The sequence below is a fragment of the Micromys minutus genome, assembly GCF_963924665.1.
Source record: "Micromys minutus genome assembly, chromosome: 28".
In the NCBI taxonomy this organism is placed as follows: domain Eukaryota; kingdom Metazoa; phylum Chordata; class Mammalia; order Rodentia; family Muridae; genus Micromys; species Micromys minutus.
The window spans coordinates 10,781,523-10,798,525 of record NC_137963.1 but is presented as its reverse complement, the minus strand read 5'-3'; the positions used below and the strand labels follow the sequence as shown (position 1 = coordinate 10,798,525).

At 37.1% G+C, this 17,003-nt stretch overlaps 1 protein-coding gene across 1 annotated transcript in view; it reads right to left on the bottom strand.

The window, feature by feature from the left end:
* BRINP1 (BMP/retinoic acid inducible neural specific 1) overlaps positions 1 to 17,003 on the bottom strand; it is a gene marked incomplete at its 3' end in the record, with an annotated part of 194,159 nt that overhangs the window by 130,441 nt on the left and 46,715 nt on the right. Inside the window, exon 2 of the mRNA XM_080940074.1 lies at positions 9,804 to 10,071. Within this exon, the coding sequence (XP_080796200.1) occupies positions 9,804 to 10,021 (218 nt within the window). The 5' untranslated portion in view covers positions 10,022 to 10,071. The remainder of the gene's footprint in view (positions 1 to 9,803; positions 10,072 to 17,003) is intronic.

Here is a 17,003-nt window from a genome sequence, read left to right as displayed (position 1 = left end):
ACTTACTTCTCCAAGAAGCCTTGACCTACCTGTCAATACCTCCTCAAATAGAGAGTTTTGAGGTCTCATGAGCCATTCCTGTAACCAGAATTTGGCTACTTTGTGGACGTTTTTTTCCAAACCTTCTCTACCCCTTTTTCAACCCTTTCAAGCCCCTAACAGTAGATAGGAAGGAAATAAAAAATAGAGCAATGGAAGTAGTGTTATATTTATATAACTTCCTGTTGATGAAAGATGATTGGGGCAAGTTTGATCTTCTCCATCAGGAAATTTAGTATCTTCTTGATTCTTCTTTGCACATGACTATGTAATAAATCATGGCCGTCTGTAACCAACCAACAACCAACTAATCCTACCCCCTTGGCTCCCTTCCATTTATATACTCTCAAAAATCCCTAAAATTCCAAATGCCATAAATAATTGAAACTATCTGCTACTGACAAAAATCACTCCAGTGGTAGAGCACCAGGTAAATCATAGTCAGTTACTCTGGACAATCCGAAGCAGTTCCCTATTGCACATCTAGGATGAAAACAAAAACCATACTCTGATAATATTTTGATGTTTTTCAAAGAAATCAAAAGGCTAATAGTGTCACTGGACCCTCTCTACTCCATCCAGGAAATTTAAACTGGCTGGACTGATGCAACCATTGTGAATAACATCAACGTTACTATGAGTTCCTGTGGGTAACAGCCATGCCATGACATCAGTTCCTCTTTTCCAATACTTATACTCTTTCCCCCTCCTGCCCCACACTTTTCATTGAACTTTAGCAGTGAAGTTGGGTAGGACTCATTATAGAAGCTCCAGTATGGTGATTATCGAAAGATAGCTTATGCTCAGGACATTGAACAGTATTGATTCTCTACATTAACCAATATCCAATGCAATAAGACTCATAAAATTTGGAACTGTAAATATCAACTTACTTTCTTACTAAAGAACTGTACTTGGTTATCTCCAATAATATAATGGCTTTTGTCTATTTATATGTACCCACAAAGTATACATACATATATGCAGGCAGACTAAAAAAACATAAAATAAAATGAATTATTATTATTTTTAGAAGTTTTAGATTTGTGCTGCTACACATTTAATAAGAAATGATTCTTTGCTAGTTCTTCTGGCAATTGAAACATGGGTACTAACTCTCAAACCCTGAACCCATTGCAAACTCATGGTTCAATTTTCCTACCAACATAGACATTACACTATATATTAGACACCACAGACTCAAAAGCAATGTCTTCCAAATTGCAATACTTTTTTTCCAGTAGAGTAAATGAAATAGGCTCAAATATTTTATAAAAGATACAGACATGAGTAAATTATATTAGAGTAGATAAAATGCATCACAAGAAATGTATCATGTGTAATAAATAGGTGAAAATTTTGTGATCGCACACTTACAATACATTTGTTTTACTATGTCCTGACTAGGATTATTGAAGGTCAATGTAGAATATCTTTCACAACATGGATCAAGGTCAAAATGTAAAAATAGGGATGACGTGATGGCTCAGTGGTTAAGAGCATTGACTGCCTTTCCAGAGGTCCTGAGTTCAAATCCCAGCAATCACATTTTGGCTCACAACCATCTGTAATGAGATTTGATTCCATCTTCTGGTGTGTCTCAAGACATCTACAGTGTACTTATATATAATAAATAAATAAATCTTTAGTAAAACAAAAAAATAACAAGACAGTACTATAAATGACCATCTAATATAACTCTAGTTAACTAGAAATAGAGGGATGGTTGGTTAAAATCAATTGATTATCTCAATTTTCTTCCACTGTTTGGCACTTCAGTCATTCGAATAGACACAACGGACTTTACAGCCATGGATGAACAACTTCTGGTTCGACCTCCAATAATCAGTGCAAGGCTATGCCATTAGGACTATAGCCTTTTTATAAAGGATAAGTAATCAGAAGGTAGCCTATAGAGGCCAAATACCCCATCATCTTTGACCGAGTATTTAGGGTAGAGTCTAAAGTCCTAAGAGTTTAACTCCATGATTTCTTCTAATTTCCCCTGTCAAAGGAGTCACCATTTGGGGATCAGCTTACAGACCTTAAAACAGGCTGCCCATTCAAGAGAATGGGAAAGCATTCAATTTCTAAACACTGCTCCTGATTGAAGCTGGACAAGTGTTCTGTAGAGATGTCAGTGCTTTGCAACTCATCGAAGATGGTCCAGTAATGACACAAGAGCAAAGAGGATAAGACCACACAGGTGACAATTTTGTGGCAATAAAACTATCGTTCTTAGAATTGGAAGATCAATCTTAAATAATCAACACTGCAAATTACCTTGAAATTGCCCTGGCCCAAGCAAACGTTGCTGGTTATCTTTGACTACTTCTCTCCATTTGGGGCAACTTATGGGGAATTTGGATCAAGTGAGGGATAAGGATGGGATGGGCATCATTGCCTTCCTACAGATAACATGAAATAGGACAGAAGAACAAGAAGCACTGTCCCATATGCATTCTTTTATGTTTTCAACTGAACATCCTCTAACAGAGACCCTTGCTCTGAGTTACGTTTGGTTTGTTATTTGGTTCTGATTTACTGGAACAGGACACACACACATATGAAAGAGCTTAAACATCCTACTCATAAAATACTTCAGTCAGAGCAGCACCTCCAAGTATTCCCATACTAAAGAATACATGGAGTAGATTATGCTTCAAATAGATGAGAAGTCTTTTCCATAAACACTTCTGTAAGTCAAAAGACAAAATGATCTCCCGGCATTTCTAAGTACCTGTTACCAAGTATACACACATACCTGAATGTTACATGGGAAATCCCATTACCATTTACCTGTGAAGAAAAACACTTGGAATCTAATCTCTGCAGTGAGGCCTACATTTAAATCACTCAAACTCCTGAAGAACCAAATCAAAAACTTTTATTCTAATATTTTTAGCACCTCCTTTATTTTTGTTTTTCCAAAAATGAAAGTTTTTCAACCTACACAAACTGATTTTAAAGGTAATATGGAAAACCATTTTAAAAGGCCTTTCAGCATCATAAAAGTGATGTTGTAAATTTCATTTTTATCAAAGATTAGTTTAAGACAAAAATACGCAAAGCAAAAGTCACACATGATGGTGGGGCTTTCTAAGTAAGGTGCCAGATATACAAATGGAATCCAAAACAGCACTAATTACTTAGAGTCTAAATAAATGAGACAGAGACAGCATTTAAGCCATTCTCCTCATCAGAAGAAGATTTGGACAAATATCAGAAAATAGTCTAGCAGTAATAAAAGTTGTTCAATAAGAACCATATGTCTGGGTTTCCTAAGATATAGATAGATAGATAGATAGATAGATAGATAGATAGATAGATAGATGATTGATGGATGAATAGATAGATAGATGGATAGATGGATGGATGAATAGATAGATGATACAAATGCAAATAATAGTAATAGAGATTGCAATACATTATAGTAAAGGCCAGTGGCAACAATTTTAACATGAGGTACATATTATAATGCTAGACACTGAAAAAAGCAACATTAATATTTTATTTATTGATATTGGTATTAGATATGATAATTGACAATGTTATTAAAATAATTATAAAGTTATTTTTTGGAAAATATCTCTTAATATCATATGTCCTAGTAATCATCAACCTCATAGAAGTATTGTCCTAGTAACGTATGTCAAGATGGTAGGCAGAGTCATAGGCTAGCACATATTTTCCTAGGTCAACCAGAGCCTCCTTAAGAGAATAGTGCCTTGGCTTTTTCCTTGCATTTACATTTCTGCAAATTTCCTTAGGGCAGGGCTATCTGCCACCTTGTTTGTATACCTTTGTATATGCTCTACGCATAGCTTCTGCCATATTTCAATCATGGTTGTACATAAGTAAGTGAGCACTTGATTAGGGCTATATCCCCTTCATATTAGAATCAGCCAAACAACTCCGTATCCATTCATTTATTCAATGTGCTTTGTACCACACAATCTATTACATATTTTTTGAGAGAAAGGCCCATCAAACATCAGGACAACACGTTAAAACTTACATCCACATAATTCTGAAAGAAATATGAAAGATAGCAAGACAATTAAATTTGCTCTACCAATATTTGATTTATATTCAACAGTGAGGTGTATATACTGAGCTCAAAGACAGGATCCACATACACTACACACCATTTCCACTGAACACTCCAGGGAATGCTACTGACTACAAAAGCCACGTCTGTAGAATAGTGAAGCTTATTTACCACTAACTCCCTCCAACCTGCTTATCCAGAATCAAAATACATAATCCTACTATAACTACCCTACCAGAGTCACATTTAAAATTAATATGGTAGGTAGAAGCAGAAAAATCAGAAGTTCAAAGACACCATCCGCCAGACAGTTAATCTGAGGCCAGGCTAGGCTACATGACTCCATGTCTTAAAAACAAATAAAGACTGGCCTTCCTGCTCCACCCCTAAAAAGGAAAAAAAAAAAAAAAAAAAAAAAAAAAGCAAGAGAAAGTCATTGGGTAAATTTACAGCAATTCCCAATGATCTCTAATTTTACAGAAATCTATAAAAAATTACAATACAACAAACAAGCAAACAACAACCCTCTAAAAAACAAAACACCAAAAACCACTAAAAAGTACTACATGACCCTAGCAATTCTGGAACTCAGGAAAAGTCTCCAGTTTTCTTTGTCTTTCTTCCTTAAAATTTCTAGCCCCTTATACTCAATCCTCTTTAAATATATTTATTTATTTCTTCTTTTCTTCCACCACAATTATGTCAGACATTTAATACCATCAAGGTTTTATGGATAAGCATAGTAAAGCTCAGGAACTTCAGATTGCCATATGGTCAAAGGAGATCCTTCAATGTGAGGCAAGAAACCAACAATTGTGAAGCAGAGACAAAACAGCAAACGAAATTTAGGGCTCATATTGTAGAGGGTGAGAAACTTGTTTCTGGATTCTAGTTTGGAGGCTCCCTAGATGTAGGATAGGCTCAGTTATCTTAATCCAAATATGGCACATTGACAGAATTTCTCTCACAGGGTAGCTGTGAGTAGTTAATAACTACCACATTTTGGCACTTGACAGGAAGTTATTTTAAATATTTTATCATAATTTGTAGCTATAATTTAAACTTTACCAGATAGTTTTAATTATTTTGGATATTACTTCAAAGTTGATGGAGCAGAGACAGTTCTTTATTTCTTCAAAGGAGAAATTAAAAGGCATGAGGGAGGGGGGTCCTATCCTTGCTGTAATGAGTTCCTGCTAATTCCCTTTCTCTTTATTTATCATTTATGCTTATTCTCGGCCTCAGTGAGAGAGTTTGTGCCAGGTATGTATTTTTTCCTTTACCATTTGCTTCTAGTCATCTCCAAGTCTGGAGCCACTGATACCAAAATACTTGGCAGATTCTTCAAGTACACTGCATCTTGAATCCCCAAACCCTTAATCCATCTCTTTCTGCACAGGACCTTGCTATAATATTAAAATAACACAACTTCACAAGATATGGGATTTCATAGATGAAAATTGCCATGGAGACCAAGTCAGCTAACTTATCATATGGAAATTATGCCTTAACATTCTATTACTTTATCAAGAATGCGAACATAAAGCAAAGATGCCATACAATAAGCAAGGTTCTCTTACTTACCTTACATTTCTATAACTGTACTTTAGGTAATTCGAGAAAGAAGAACTTCTCAACTCCTTGAACCCCCTTTAGCTCAAATTCCCAACCCCATTATTCATACTGTCTACAGTGACAGAGTAAGAAACATTTCAAAGCACTGCATGCATACTTGTGATATCCCTGATTCTGCAAGCACATAGGAGGGAGCTTCTACAGATATTTTCTCACATTTCCACTTGGAATAATTTTTTACAATGATACTATGATTTGTAGACAGGATATGTGCAAAGGCAGACAGAAAATACAGCTTTAATCTGAGTAGGTGAGCTTTTATTTCCCCCTTAGCTTCTATGTCATCCTTGGTTGTGGCCTAGAATCTGGGAAGTCAGAAAGTGACTGAAACTTAAGGTTTTATTTCAGAAAGGTTTTCTAGCATTGGATAATATAAAAGCCTTTTAGAATGACTAGTTTTTAAGGAAGCAGTATCAATTTTTATGAGTCATGTTAACATACAGAATCAAGACAGGCACATTGAAAATATGTTGTGATCCAGCATATTGCCATGTAGAAAGGATAACTGGTCCAGTGAGCACAGGCTAGTCGGTACTTGCTGTGACCTACAACTGGATGAGAATGTTTCTCTGAAGAACCATTTGCATATATTCTCCTGCACCAATGGCCCCAAGAGCAAAATTAATGAAGACAGAAATTATTATTTTCAAGATATAATAATACTGGATTTTTTTTTGTAGCACTTAATGGAAGTGTTTGGACACACATAGTTAATTAATGTCACTCTCTCTTTTGTTAAAAAGGACACTTTTTATTTTGCTTATTACTATATCATCTTCTCTAAACACTGGCAGGTCCATAACAGTTGTTTAAGAATAATTTCAGGAAAGAGAGAATAACTAGATGACCAAGGGCTTGGCTTCTGGGTAGAACTCCATCATTTAATTAACCCTGCAACCTTAGTTAAATTTCACATTTAATTTTAGAGCTAAAAGAATCTTAAAAGAATATCCCCCCCCCCAGTGAAACACTCTTAGGGGTTCTTTTCTTCTTACAAGGTTGCTTACATCCAGCCTTGATATGAGAGTTTGTGCCTAGTAGTGTTGTAATTTCTTATTTGTATTTGGTTGATATCCCTGGAATGCCTACTCATCTATGATGGGCAATGAGGGCAGAGTGAATCACAAAGGGAGGTGCCCAGAGAAGTAGGGAGAGTAGAAACTGCCATTACAATATAATATAGAAGAATAGTTTAAATTGAAACCAATTCTAAACAAGTATTTCAGAAATCAGCTCACTAAATGACTTAACTATTTGTCTCAAAATTGGACTCTATTCCAACATAGATCTCATGTGAAAACCAAACATTAAATCAGAAGAAAGCCTTCTTTTTATAGAAAGAGAGGACAGAAAAACCTGCCTGGCCAGACTGTTTAGCCTTCTTCTCATATTACAATGGTTTCCATGGCTACTTAAATCAGTTACCAACAATTCATGTAAGTACAGGTGGAAGATCACTAATCTAAGTCAACTGTAACATTTAAAAAATCAAGAAACTGGAATAGGGAGATAAAGACAGGACCCCCTAGCATCGTACAGTACACAGATAATTGGAACTTGAACCCAGCTGCCCACAAGTCTATCATGTTTATTAGTGTGGCTATGGCCTAATAACAATTTTTACTTTCAAGTTAACCTTTGCTTTTCAAGCTTTTCTTAGCTATAAGACTTTGTCCAACTTACAAAATCATCATTTAATGGGAAAAAAAATAGCAAAACAACCCAAACTTTAAATGGGTTCTCGAGTGGCTCAAATCAAAGAGAAAATTATACACAAAACAAAGATGTTTTTATTTGATGAAACAGAGAAAGAATGAGATCTCTGCATCTAAAAGACTATGCCATGCCCCATCTTCAACACTTCAGAGCTCCAAATTATCCTGAATCAATCAAGTATTTCAAAGACTGGCACATCCTCTCCAGCAGCCAACACATATGCATAATCCTTGGCTTAGGCATAATAGCAAACAGCAATAGCTGTATTTTGCTAGAAATCGTTTTACGAATCCAATTTTGAAAAGATGCAGTTAACTACTGTTCTCAGGTAATTTAAGAATAGTTCTCCCGAGAGGAAGCATTTTGAATCAATCATTATGTTAGAATTCTGGTATTTTTTTTTAAGAGTAGAAATGTCAACATGTTTTTCATATTTGTACTCTGTTTCCTTATTTTTTGCACTTAATTTTTATTTTTCTCTGTTACATTTTTGTAATGCTCAGAGGCACCTTTTCTCAGCAGTTCAATGACATTATTTTTCAGAAACCATAGAACATTTACCAATGAACTATTGAATTGGCAGAAATGTTATGAGACCTCAAGACATTAGTGGGATATTTTTTATGTAATAAACATTTTCTGCTGGTGGAAAATTCACAAATCATTTCTCTCTAGTACACAAGAACAAAGAAAGAATAGCTTGACTACTTTTCATACTCACTACTTGAAAGGCCTAAGGTCTAATTTAGACCATTTGTCTCCTACCATAATTTCTTATTTTCTGATTCTAAGTGCCTCAGAAATGTTAGGATTTGCCCTTTCTTTCAAGACATTAAGACAAAAATTGCAGAGTGGTTTCTGTACGTCTTCAACTTAAACTGGATATGTTTATGATAACAAACATATAACAAATGTAAACATGAACATCAATGACATAAATGGATGTTACATTATGTGCTTGTGGGAGCACACATACTACAATATAATACTGGAAGGTATTACAGTTAGTTATATAGTTCCAGTTAGTTATATATTCTAATTAATAAAGCAATAGAAGCTTATGATTAATGAGGCACAAATCTAGTATTTTGGAGACATGCCAAAGATATTTCAGTTAAATAGAACATGGAATTTTAGAAACATAGATGAAGAAATTACTTGTGGTGGTTGATGACAAAAAAACTATGGTTCAGTCTGGCACTTACTATCCTGAGTGTTTTGAATTAACATGAACTAAAATCTATGTCCTCATCTCCTACCTTCCTATCTCTTATCCCTCTTCCTCCCTCAGAACTCCAAGTAGCTTTTCACCTGAAGTTAACCTACAGGTCTACAGATAGATTCTCCCTAATGTAGACCAATTGGTATGAATCATCTCCCCAAGAAATTTAATCACCATGTAAGAGTAGCTTACAGAACAGCATACATCAGCCTGGATAGATTCTGTCACAACTAATTATCTATTGTTCCAGTTGGACACTGTGAGAAACAATTTCTCTCATGTGTTATACATAGTTTATACCATTCAATTTCCCACTCATTTCTTCTCCTGGCTGTTCTCTGTAATGCAGGATGTTTCAAAAACTTAAGTTATCCATCCCTTTCCCAAGTTTCCTCATTTGCATGACTACCAAGTGCATGCACATAATCCAAGGAATTTTCTCCTGTTCATTTGTCTAATATGCATGTGTAATGGGTACTTATATACCACAACAACAAATGGTTCTTCCTTTATGGAAATTAGCCTCTTTTGGTTGGGTAATTACAATGAGTGAGTAACCACTTAAGATGTTGAAGAGCTAGCCCTTCACTGACTGTCTCTATTTAACCCCAAATTCATAAATTTATTTGGGTAGAAACCTAGATTCCTTAAGAGTATTTCCAATAATGAAGATTTCCATGACATTGAATACAGGTAAACTAGGGCTTAAACACAAGTTTTACACTTGAAATTCTTTCTTTTGAAACCATACTTCAACTAGTTTAGACTCCTGTTACCTAAGTAACTGAGTTAAGTGAAAAAAACAAACAACACCTGCAGTAGATAAACAGGAAGTTTAAATGAAACACTCAAACATGTATTCTCTTACTAGCATACTAAATACTCACTACTTACTGATAATTTGAACTTATATTAAGATTTTATGGGATGTTAAATAAATTATACTAACAACACATGTATCTCTATCTATCTATATCTATATCTATATATAAATCTACATATACATATACATATACATATGTTGAGGTCACAGTTCCTTGACCAAGAAGTTTCCCAACAAAGCCAGGTGCCGGAAATTTTTCAGTATCCCCAAAGTTCAACAGGAATGAAAGGCAAGGGCTCTCTTGGCCTAAATCATACCTGTATATTTTATATCTGGTTGTAAATCCTTGTCGGTGTCTTTCCACAAAGGATAGGTAGCTCCTGGAGTGGTGGAAAGGCCCCCTGTCTGAAATAAGCCAATCAAATTCCTTGGAGACATGTTGGTCTGTCCCAGCTGGCTCCTGGTGGGAGGGCTGCACTGAGATACGGCCCCATACAAACAGGAAGTAGAGGAGCTCAACAAACCTCCAGTTCATGCTTTTCCGCCGGCCTTTTTCCTCTCATTCTTGCTCCATTCTGTGGAGTCCTGTAGAGAACAGAATCAAGGAGAAAGGAAAGAGGAAGAGGTAGGGGGAGAGAAAGACAGCAAAAAGAAAAAAAGCGAAGATTAGCATACCTTCATCAGAAAACTGCTTTAATTTTTTATAAAAGCATTACTGTTTTGTTAAAAGCAAAGGACCTGTGCTGATTAGGGCACATAATTTTGCCTTGGTTTGCTGTTCACATGTAATGTGATAGTATACAGTTGGCTATGGAGTATATTTATAATGAGGGCATGCCTAAGGAACTATATTTCAGTCATTGCTGCATTATAGATGTTCGCATATATGTATTTAGAAGTGAATAAAACAAATTAGCACAGAAACAGAGTCTAATACATCTAGGTAGGGTTGTGTGGCGGATCTCAGTGTTCATCCCATATTCTGGCATAGTGAGAAACCTCCCTCTCATTACTGATACTTGTTGAAAAGAGCATCTTTCTCTTCTTTTATGCCATAGGCAGAAACACACTGGATACTTTTTCTGTTTCTGTCTCATCAGTTAGGTGTACAAAATCTTGGGATTTTTCTAGCTACTGCCCAGTCAGGCCAGATTCCTTAAGGATTTAAAACTGTTAGAACAAAATTCTAGAAAGCTTAGTGAAATGTTTCTGGACATTTAAGGAAGCTTTTACACAGAATAGTCATTGCTTGGTACTTCTAAACTTCAGGATATCTTAACCCTGAAGGTCATGCGTGTGGAAGTTCGGCAGGTCTTACTAACCCTTTAGTTGGATAGTATCACAGCACAGTGGCACTATGTGGGACAAGATTTTGAGTTCAAGAAAGACCTTAGGTGGGCCGAAGTTTTCCTGAATGGAATAATAGGACATCATAGGAACTACCCAGGTTTCAAAAGTTTAAAAGTTTAGCTTTATTGTCTCACAGATAGTCAATATTGTATCCTAACAAACTGCACCTTGTCCCACATTTTTTTCCTTAGTAAGCTTGCCATATTCCACATTGGAGATGTGATACATATGTAAGTTGCCTCATTTCTCATTGTCTCAGGCAAGTTACTGTGAGAATTCAGGCACCCGCACTAATGTGATTACTGTATCAGGCTCTGAGGGCACAATGCTCCTTCTAACTTCCAGCAGAGACAAAAAAATGCTCAATACATGAGAATTATCATGATCATGGTAATATTAATGTTGTCCAGTCTTGAGATGTAGCTCAGTGGTAATGCACTTAACAAAACGAAACACTTGATGTTGTCAACTTAAGACTCTTCCAGGAAGTATTAAAAAATAAAAAAAAAAAAAAAAAAAAGAAAAACCTTCTTCCTATCCCTGAAACAAGCCTCACTTAGCCATGGAAGTCTCCTGAGGTCACATCATTTATCTTTATTATCTTTCTGTCTTCCTCTGAAAAGCTGTTGCTCTGCTCTGTGTGCCCAACTGTATTTGCTCACTTTCTAAAGCTCTATGTCAGATCCAATTGTCTTGCATTATACTTCTTTGTTTTATGTCTTTCTTGTTCACTGGGCTGTGAGCCTTTAGCTGGCAAGAAGCTTTAAGAAGCAGTTTCTTATCTGTGCGAAGCATGTGATTTTGAACAGTCCCTCTCTAAAACTCAGGTTTTTATGGATACCATTTAAAAGTAGGACAAGGTCACAAATACTTTCTGAAGTGTAAAACCTATACACATGATTAACTATACCTTGTTCGGCTATTCTTCCAACAAAATATCGGAGACCAGTAACAGTAGGAAAGAAGAAATGAAAAAGCGAGGGATGGAGGTTTCTGCACAATTGAGTATTTCCCTCAATTGCTCAATTGTGCCATTTTATCATGAGGTGCCACAAAAATCTGCCTGTCATTGCAAGCCCCAGCTGTCAGGGCAAGGGAGGGAGGCATATGCACCGTGTGGGAGCTGGAAAAAGTCACAGCCTGAAGTTTTGTTCAGAGCCTAAAACAAAGCTCTACATGTTGAATACAGAACGGTATCAGCTACAGCTGCCAGGACCGTCTGCCAGAGCCCACCAGAGTGGCAAGCAGGGGGGGTGGGGGTGGGAGCAATTGTTCCAAGATCCGTGGTGTGAACTGCAGCATGCAGGAATCATACTGTGCTACCCGTACTGACTTGTGCAGAGCTTCTGCTGTGAGTGGGTGCGAAAGGGAGCCTGTGAGAAAACGCTTAGCTGTTACTGTGAGGAAACAGGATGCAGAGCATTGCAGTCTGCAAAGAAGGTTATATATCTCACTCTGGCATGCAGCGTGTGCCTCTCTATGTGTGTTGGAGGGGGTAAAGTTTCTGCCTGCGAACCTAGGAGTAGCTAAAATTTGATAGTTATAACCCATTGCTTCAAAAGTGGGTAGCATTATCCTCCTGGGGACGTCTTTCATTGTCATAACTAAAGGCATGTTCTTGATATCTGACGGATAGAGGCCAGGGTTGCTTCTAAACATCTCAGCATGTTCTGGATAGAGCTTACAATGACAGGGATGCGAGAGGTAGCAATGATTCTAAAATGAAGCTCTCATTTGATTTATTTACCCTGACCCCAGTAATATACTGTGTGATTCCTGGCTTTGACTTGTGGTTAGTTTTTCTACTTTCTGCCCTTGTCATGGCGGGATAATGTATCTACATACCTCTGTCTAAACTTCTTGGTTTTTGAATAGTTATGATAAACTACATTAGAAGAAGCTGCGAGGTCAGGATATACCTCTGTTCACTTAGAAAATCACAATAGGGCTGATCACCACAATAGCTCAGTAGTTCAGGACTTAACTAGTATGCAGAATACCTTTGTCTCAATCCTGTGCACTGAACAAAAGGAGAGAGAGCTGCATCAGCATCTACCAAGGAGGCATATTCCTGGCCATATGTGAGTATCAGAATCTGAATTCGGGTTTGCAGTAGCTTTAATTAATTAATTAATTAATTAATTAATTAATTAATAAAAACAGGTGTGGTCCTATGTGCCTATAAACTCAGTGCAACTTTGGGAAGCAGAAAGAAGATACTGAGAGCCTGCTGGTTATCCAGGCTAGATAACTAGTAATCTCCCAGATTCATTAAGAGACACTATCAGAAAGGTCGATGTGAAGACAGAAAAAGACACCCAACCCCACATGAACTAGAACATATGTCCACTAGTACTCTTGCACACATATTTGTATGACACACACAAACCCAGAGAGAGAGAGAGAAATAAATACATAAATATATACATTCATAAATACATATATTATAATCATCCACAATTAACTGAAATCAAATAAGATATTTTCAAAGAAGTAAGGCCTAAGAGATTTAGATACAAATTAGTACAAAGATTAACATATTTTTCTTTTTCATTAGATATTATTTTATTTACATTTCAAATGTTATCCCCTTTCCTGGTTTTACCTTTATAAACTCCCTATCCTAACTCCCTGCCCCTGGCTTCTATTAGGATGTCCTCATCCCTCCACTCCCTCCTGCCTTCCCACCCTGACATTTCCCTAAACAGGGGCATTGAACCTTGGTAGGACCAAGGGAAGCATCTCCCATTGATGCCCAAAAAGGCCATCCTCTGCTACATATGCAGCTAGTGCCATGGTTCTATCCATGTGTACTCATTGGATCGTGGTTTAGTCAATTGGAACTGTGGTTGTTTGGTGTTGTTGTTCTTATGGAGTTATAAACCCCTTCATCTCCTTCAATCTTTTAGCTAATTCCTCCACTGGGGACACCATTTTCAGTTCAATGGTTGGCTGTGAGCATCTGCTTCTGTATTTGTCATGATCTAACAGAGCCTCTCACGTGACCGTTATATCAGGCTCCTGTAAGCAAGTACATTAATTTCTTACAGGCTATTGCATGAAACGTGGCCACTGTTACTCTGAACATGGGCCTGAGACTCTAATAACACTAACTGCAATGGAAAGTTTCAGAAACAATAAGGTCACATGACTGATTGTTATGATCCATATTATGTACTTGGCTTTCAAATTGTCTGCTCTTAGAAACTAGTCTAGGTTGAATATTAATACAAGCAAATTCTAGGAGGTAGGTCTATTATACTACTTGGCAGACAAGCATTAAAAACATCCCCAAACTTACAACCCCTAAGTGTTAGGCATAAAATTCTATCCTTTGTATCTTTAAATATAAAAACCCTATAAAATTCCCACTGTATCCATTATCTTGGTGTGAACCTAACTAAGCAAGTGAAAGACCTGTATGACAAGATCCTCAACTCTTTGAAGAAAAAGAGTGAAGAAGATTTCAGAAGATGGAAAGATCTCCCTTGTGGGCTCATGAATGGGAAGTTTCAACATAATAAAAATGGCCATTTTACCTAAAGCAATCTACAGGTTCAATGCAATCCCCATCAAAATTCCTACTCAATTCTTTATAGAGTTAGGAAGAACAATTTGTAAATTTATTTGGAATAAGAAAAAAAGTAGGATAAAGAAACCTATCCTCAACAATAAAAGAAATTCTGGGGGAAATCACCATACTTGCCCTCAAACTATAATACAGATCAATCATGACAAAAACCACTTGGTATTGGTACAGAGATAGGCTGGCAGATCATTGGAACAGAATTGAAGACCCAGAAATAAACTTAAACACCTATGGTTACTTGGTCTTTGACAAAAGAGCTAAAAACATTCAATGAAAAAAGATAGCCTCTTCAACAAATGGTGTAGTTCAACTGGCAGTTAGCATGCAGAAGAATACAAATTGATCCATTTTTATTTCCTTGTACAAAGTTCAAATCCAAGCCAATCAAAGACTTCCACATAAAACCAGGTACACTGAAACTATTAGAATGGAAAGTGGAAAAGATCTTAGAACAGGTAGGCACAGGGGAAATTTTCCTGAACAGAACACCAATGGCTTATGCTCTAAGATCACGAATCAACCAATGGGACCTGATGAAATTACAAAGTTTCTGTAAGATACTGTCAAGAAGTCAAAATGGCAGCCAACAGATTATGAAAGTATTTTTACCAATCTTGCATTTGATAGAGAGTTAATTTCCAATATACACAAAGACCTCAAGAAATTAGACTCCAGAGAATCAAACAATCCTATTAAAAAGGGAGTACAGAGCTAAACAAAGAATTCTCAATATAGGTATACCAAGTGGCTGAAAATCACCTAAAGAAATGCTCATCATCCCTAGTCATTAGAGAAATGCAAGTCAAAACAAACCTTAGATTCCACCACACACCAGTCAGAATAGCTAAGATCAAAATCTCAGATGAGAGCAGATGCTGGCAAGGGTGTGGGGAAAGAGAAACACTCCTTCATTATTGGTCAGATTGCAAGCTGGTACAACCATTCTGGTAATCAGTCAGGCAGTTCCTCAGAAATTTGGACATAGTACTACCTGAGGACCTAGCTATTCCACTCCTGGGAATATACCCCCGAAAATGCTCCAACATATAATAAGGAAATATGTTCCACCCTGTTTATAGAAGCCTTGTTTATAATAACTGGAAACTGGAAAGAACCCAGATGTCCTTCAACATAGGAATGGATACAGAAATTTGGTACATTTACACAATAGAGTACTGCTCAGCTATTAAAAACAATAACTTTATGAAATTCCCAGGCAAATGCAAGGAACTAGAAAGTATCATTTTTAGTGAGGTAAGCCAATCACAAAAGAACACACAGGGTATGCACCCGTGATAAGTGGATACTTGCCCCATAAATCTCTGAACACCCAAGAAACAATTCACAGACCTTGTGAGGCTCAAAAAGAAGAAAGGCCAAAATGTGGATGCCTCACCCCTTCTTAGAAGGGAGAATAAAACACTCATGGAAAAAAATACAAGGTCTAATAGAAGAGCAGGAATTGAAAAAAGATTATACAGAGGCTACCTTACCTTTGGATCCACTCCATATGCAGTCACCAAACCCAAGTACTATTGCTGATGCCAAGAAGTACTTACTGGTATGAACCAAATAAGAATGCCTCCTTAAGTGCTCTGCCAGAATAACAGATACAACTGATCATGCTTGCAGCTAACCATTGGGTTGAACACATGGACCCCAATGAAGGAGCTATGAAAAGGACTGAAGGAGCTGAAAGGATGTGGAATCTCATGGGAAGAACAACATTATCAACCAACCAAACCCTCCATAATTCCCATGGACTAAAACACCAACCATTGAGCACACATGGGGGGGACCCATGGCTCCAGTTACATATGTAGCAGAAGATAGCAGTTTCTGGTGTCATTGTGAGCCTTTGGTCCAGTGAGGGCATGCTTTCCCAATGTAGGGGAATGTCAAGAAACTGGGGTGGAGAGAACGATTGAGAAAGGGTGTATCTTCATGCAGACATGTGGAGGAGAAGGGGGAGGGGGTGGAAGTAGATTGGGAGAAGGGCATAACATTTGAATTAGAGAGTATCTAATAAAAAATACTTCCCAAATCCTACCACAAGTGGATTAATTTTAATAGAGGAATTGAGGCCAGAGAAAATGTTTATAATGAAGAGTTCTGGAGGATATGGTTTTCTAACAAGCTGAACAAAGCAATAAATCTATCAGCCATAATTGTGTCATGGTTAAGAGGGAAGCAAATGAAACCAAATCAAAGAGTGTTAGCAGAGACCTATCCTCCCAACTCTAGAAGGACCTGTCCAGGGAAGATCTCAAGTTTAAGGCTAACCTGTGTGGTAGACAGTCACTCAAGAGAAGAACAGCAGTTTATCAACACCTAATCTTATAATATATAGAGAGAGCTAGTAAGAGATCTCAGTGGCAGAGTGCTTGCTTAGCATGGAGACAGCCATAGGTTCAATATTTAGTACTAGACTGCAGCAATGGAATAAAGAAACAATCAAGGTAAGCTAGAAAGGATTGCAAGGGAAGATGCTCAGGTACACAGGATGCTCAGGAAAAGCATTTCTGAAAAAAAGAGTTGTGAAGAAAATAGCAGTGGAGGGTTGGAGAGATGGCTCAGC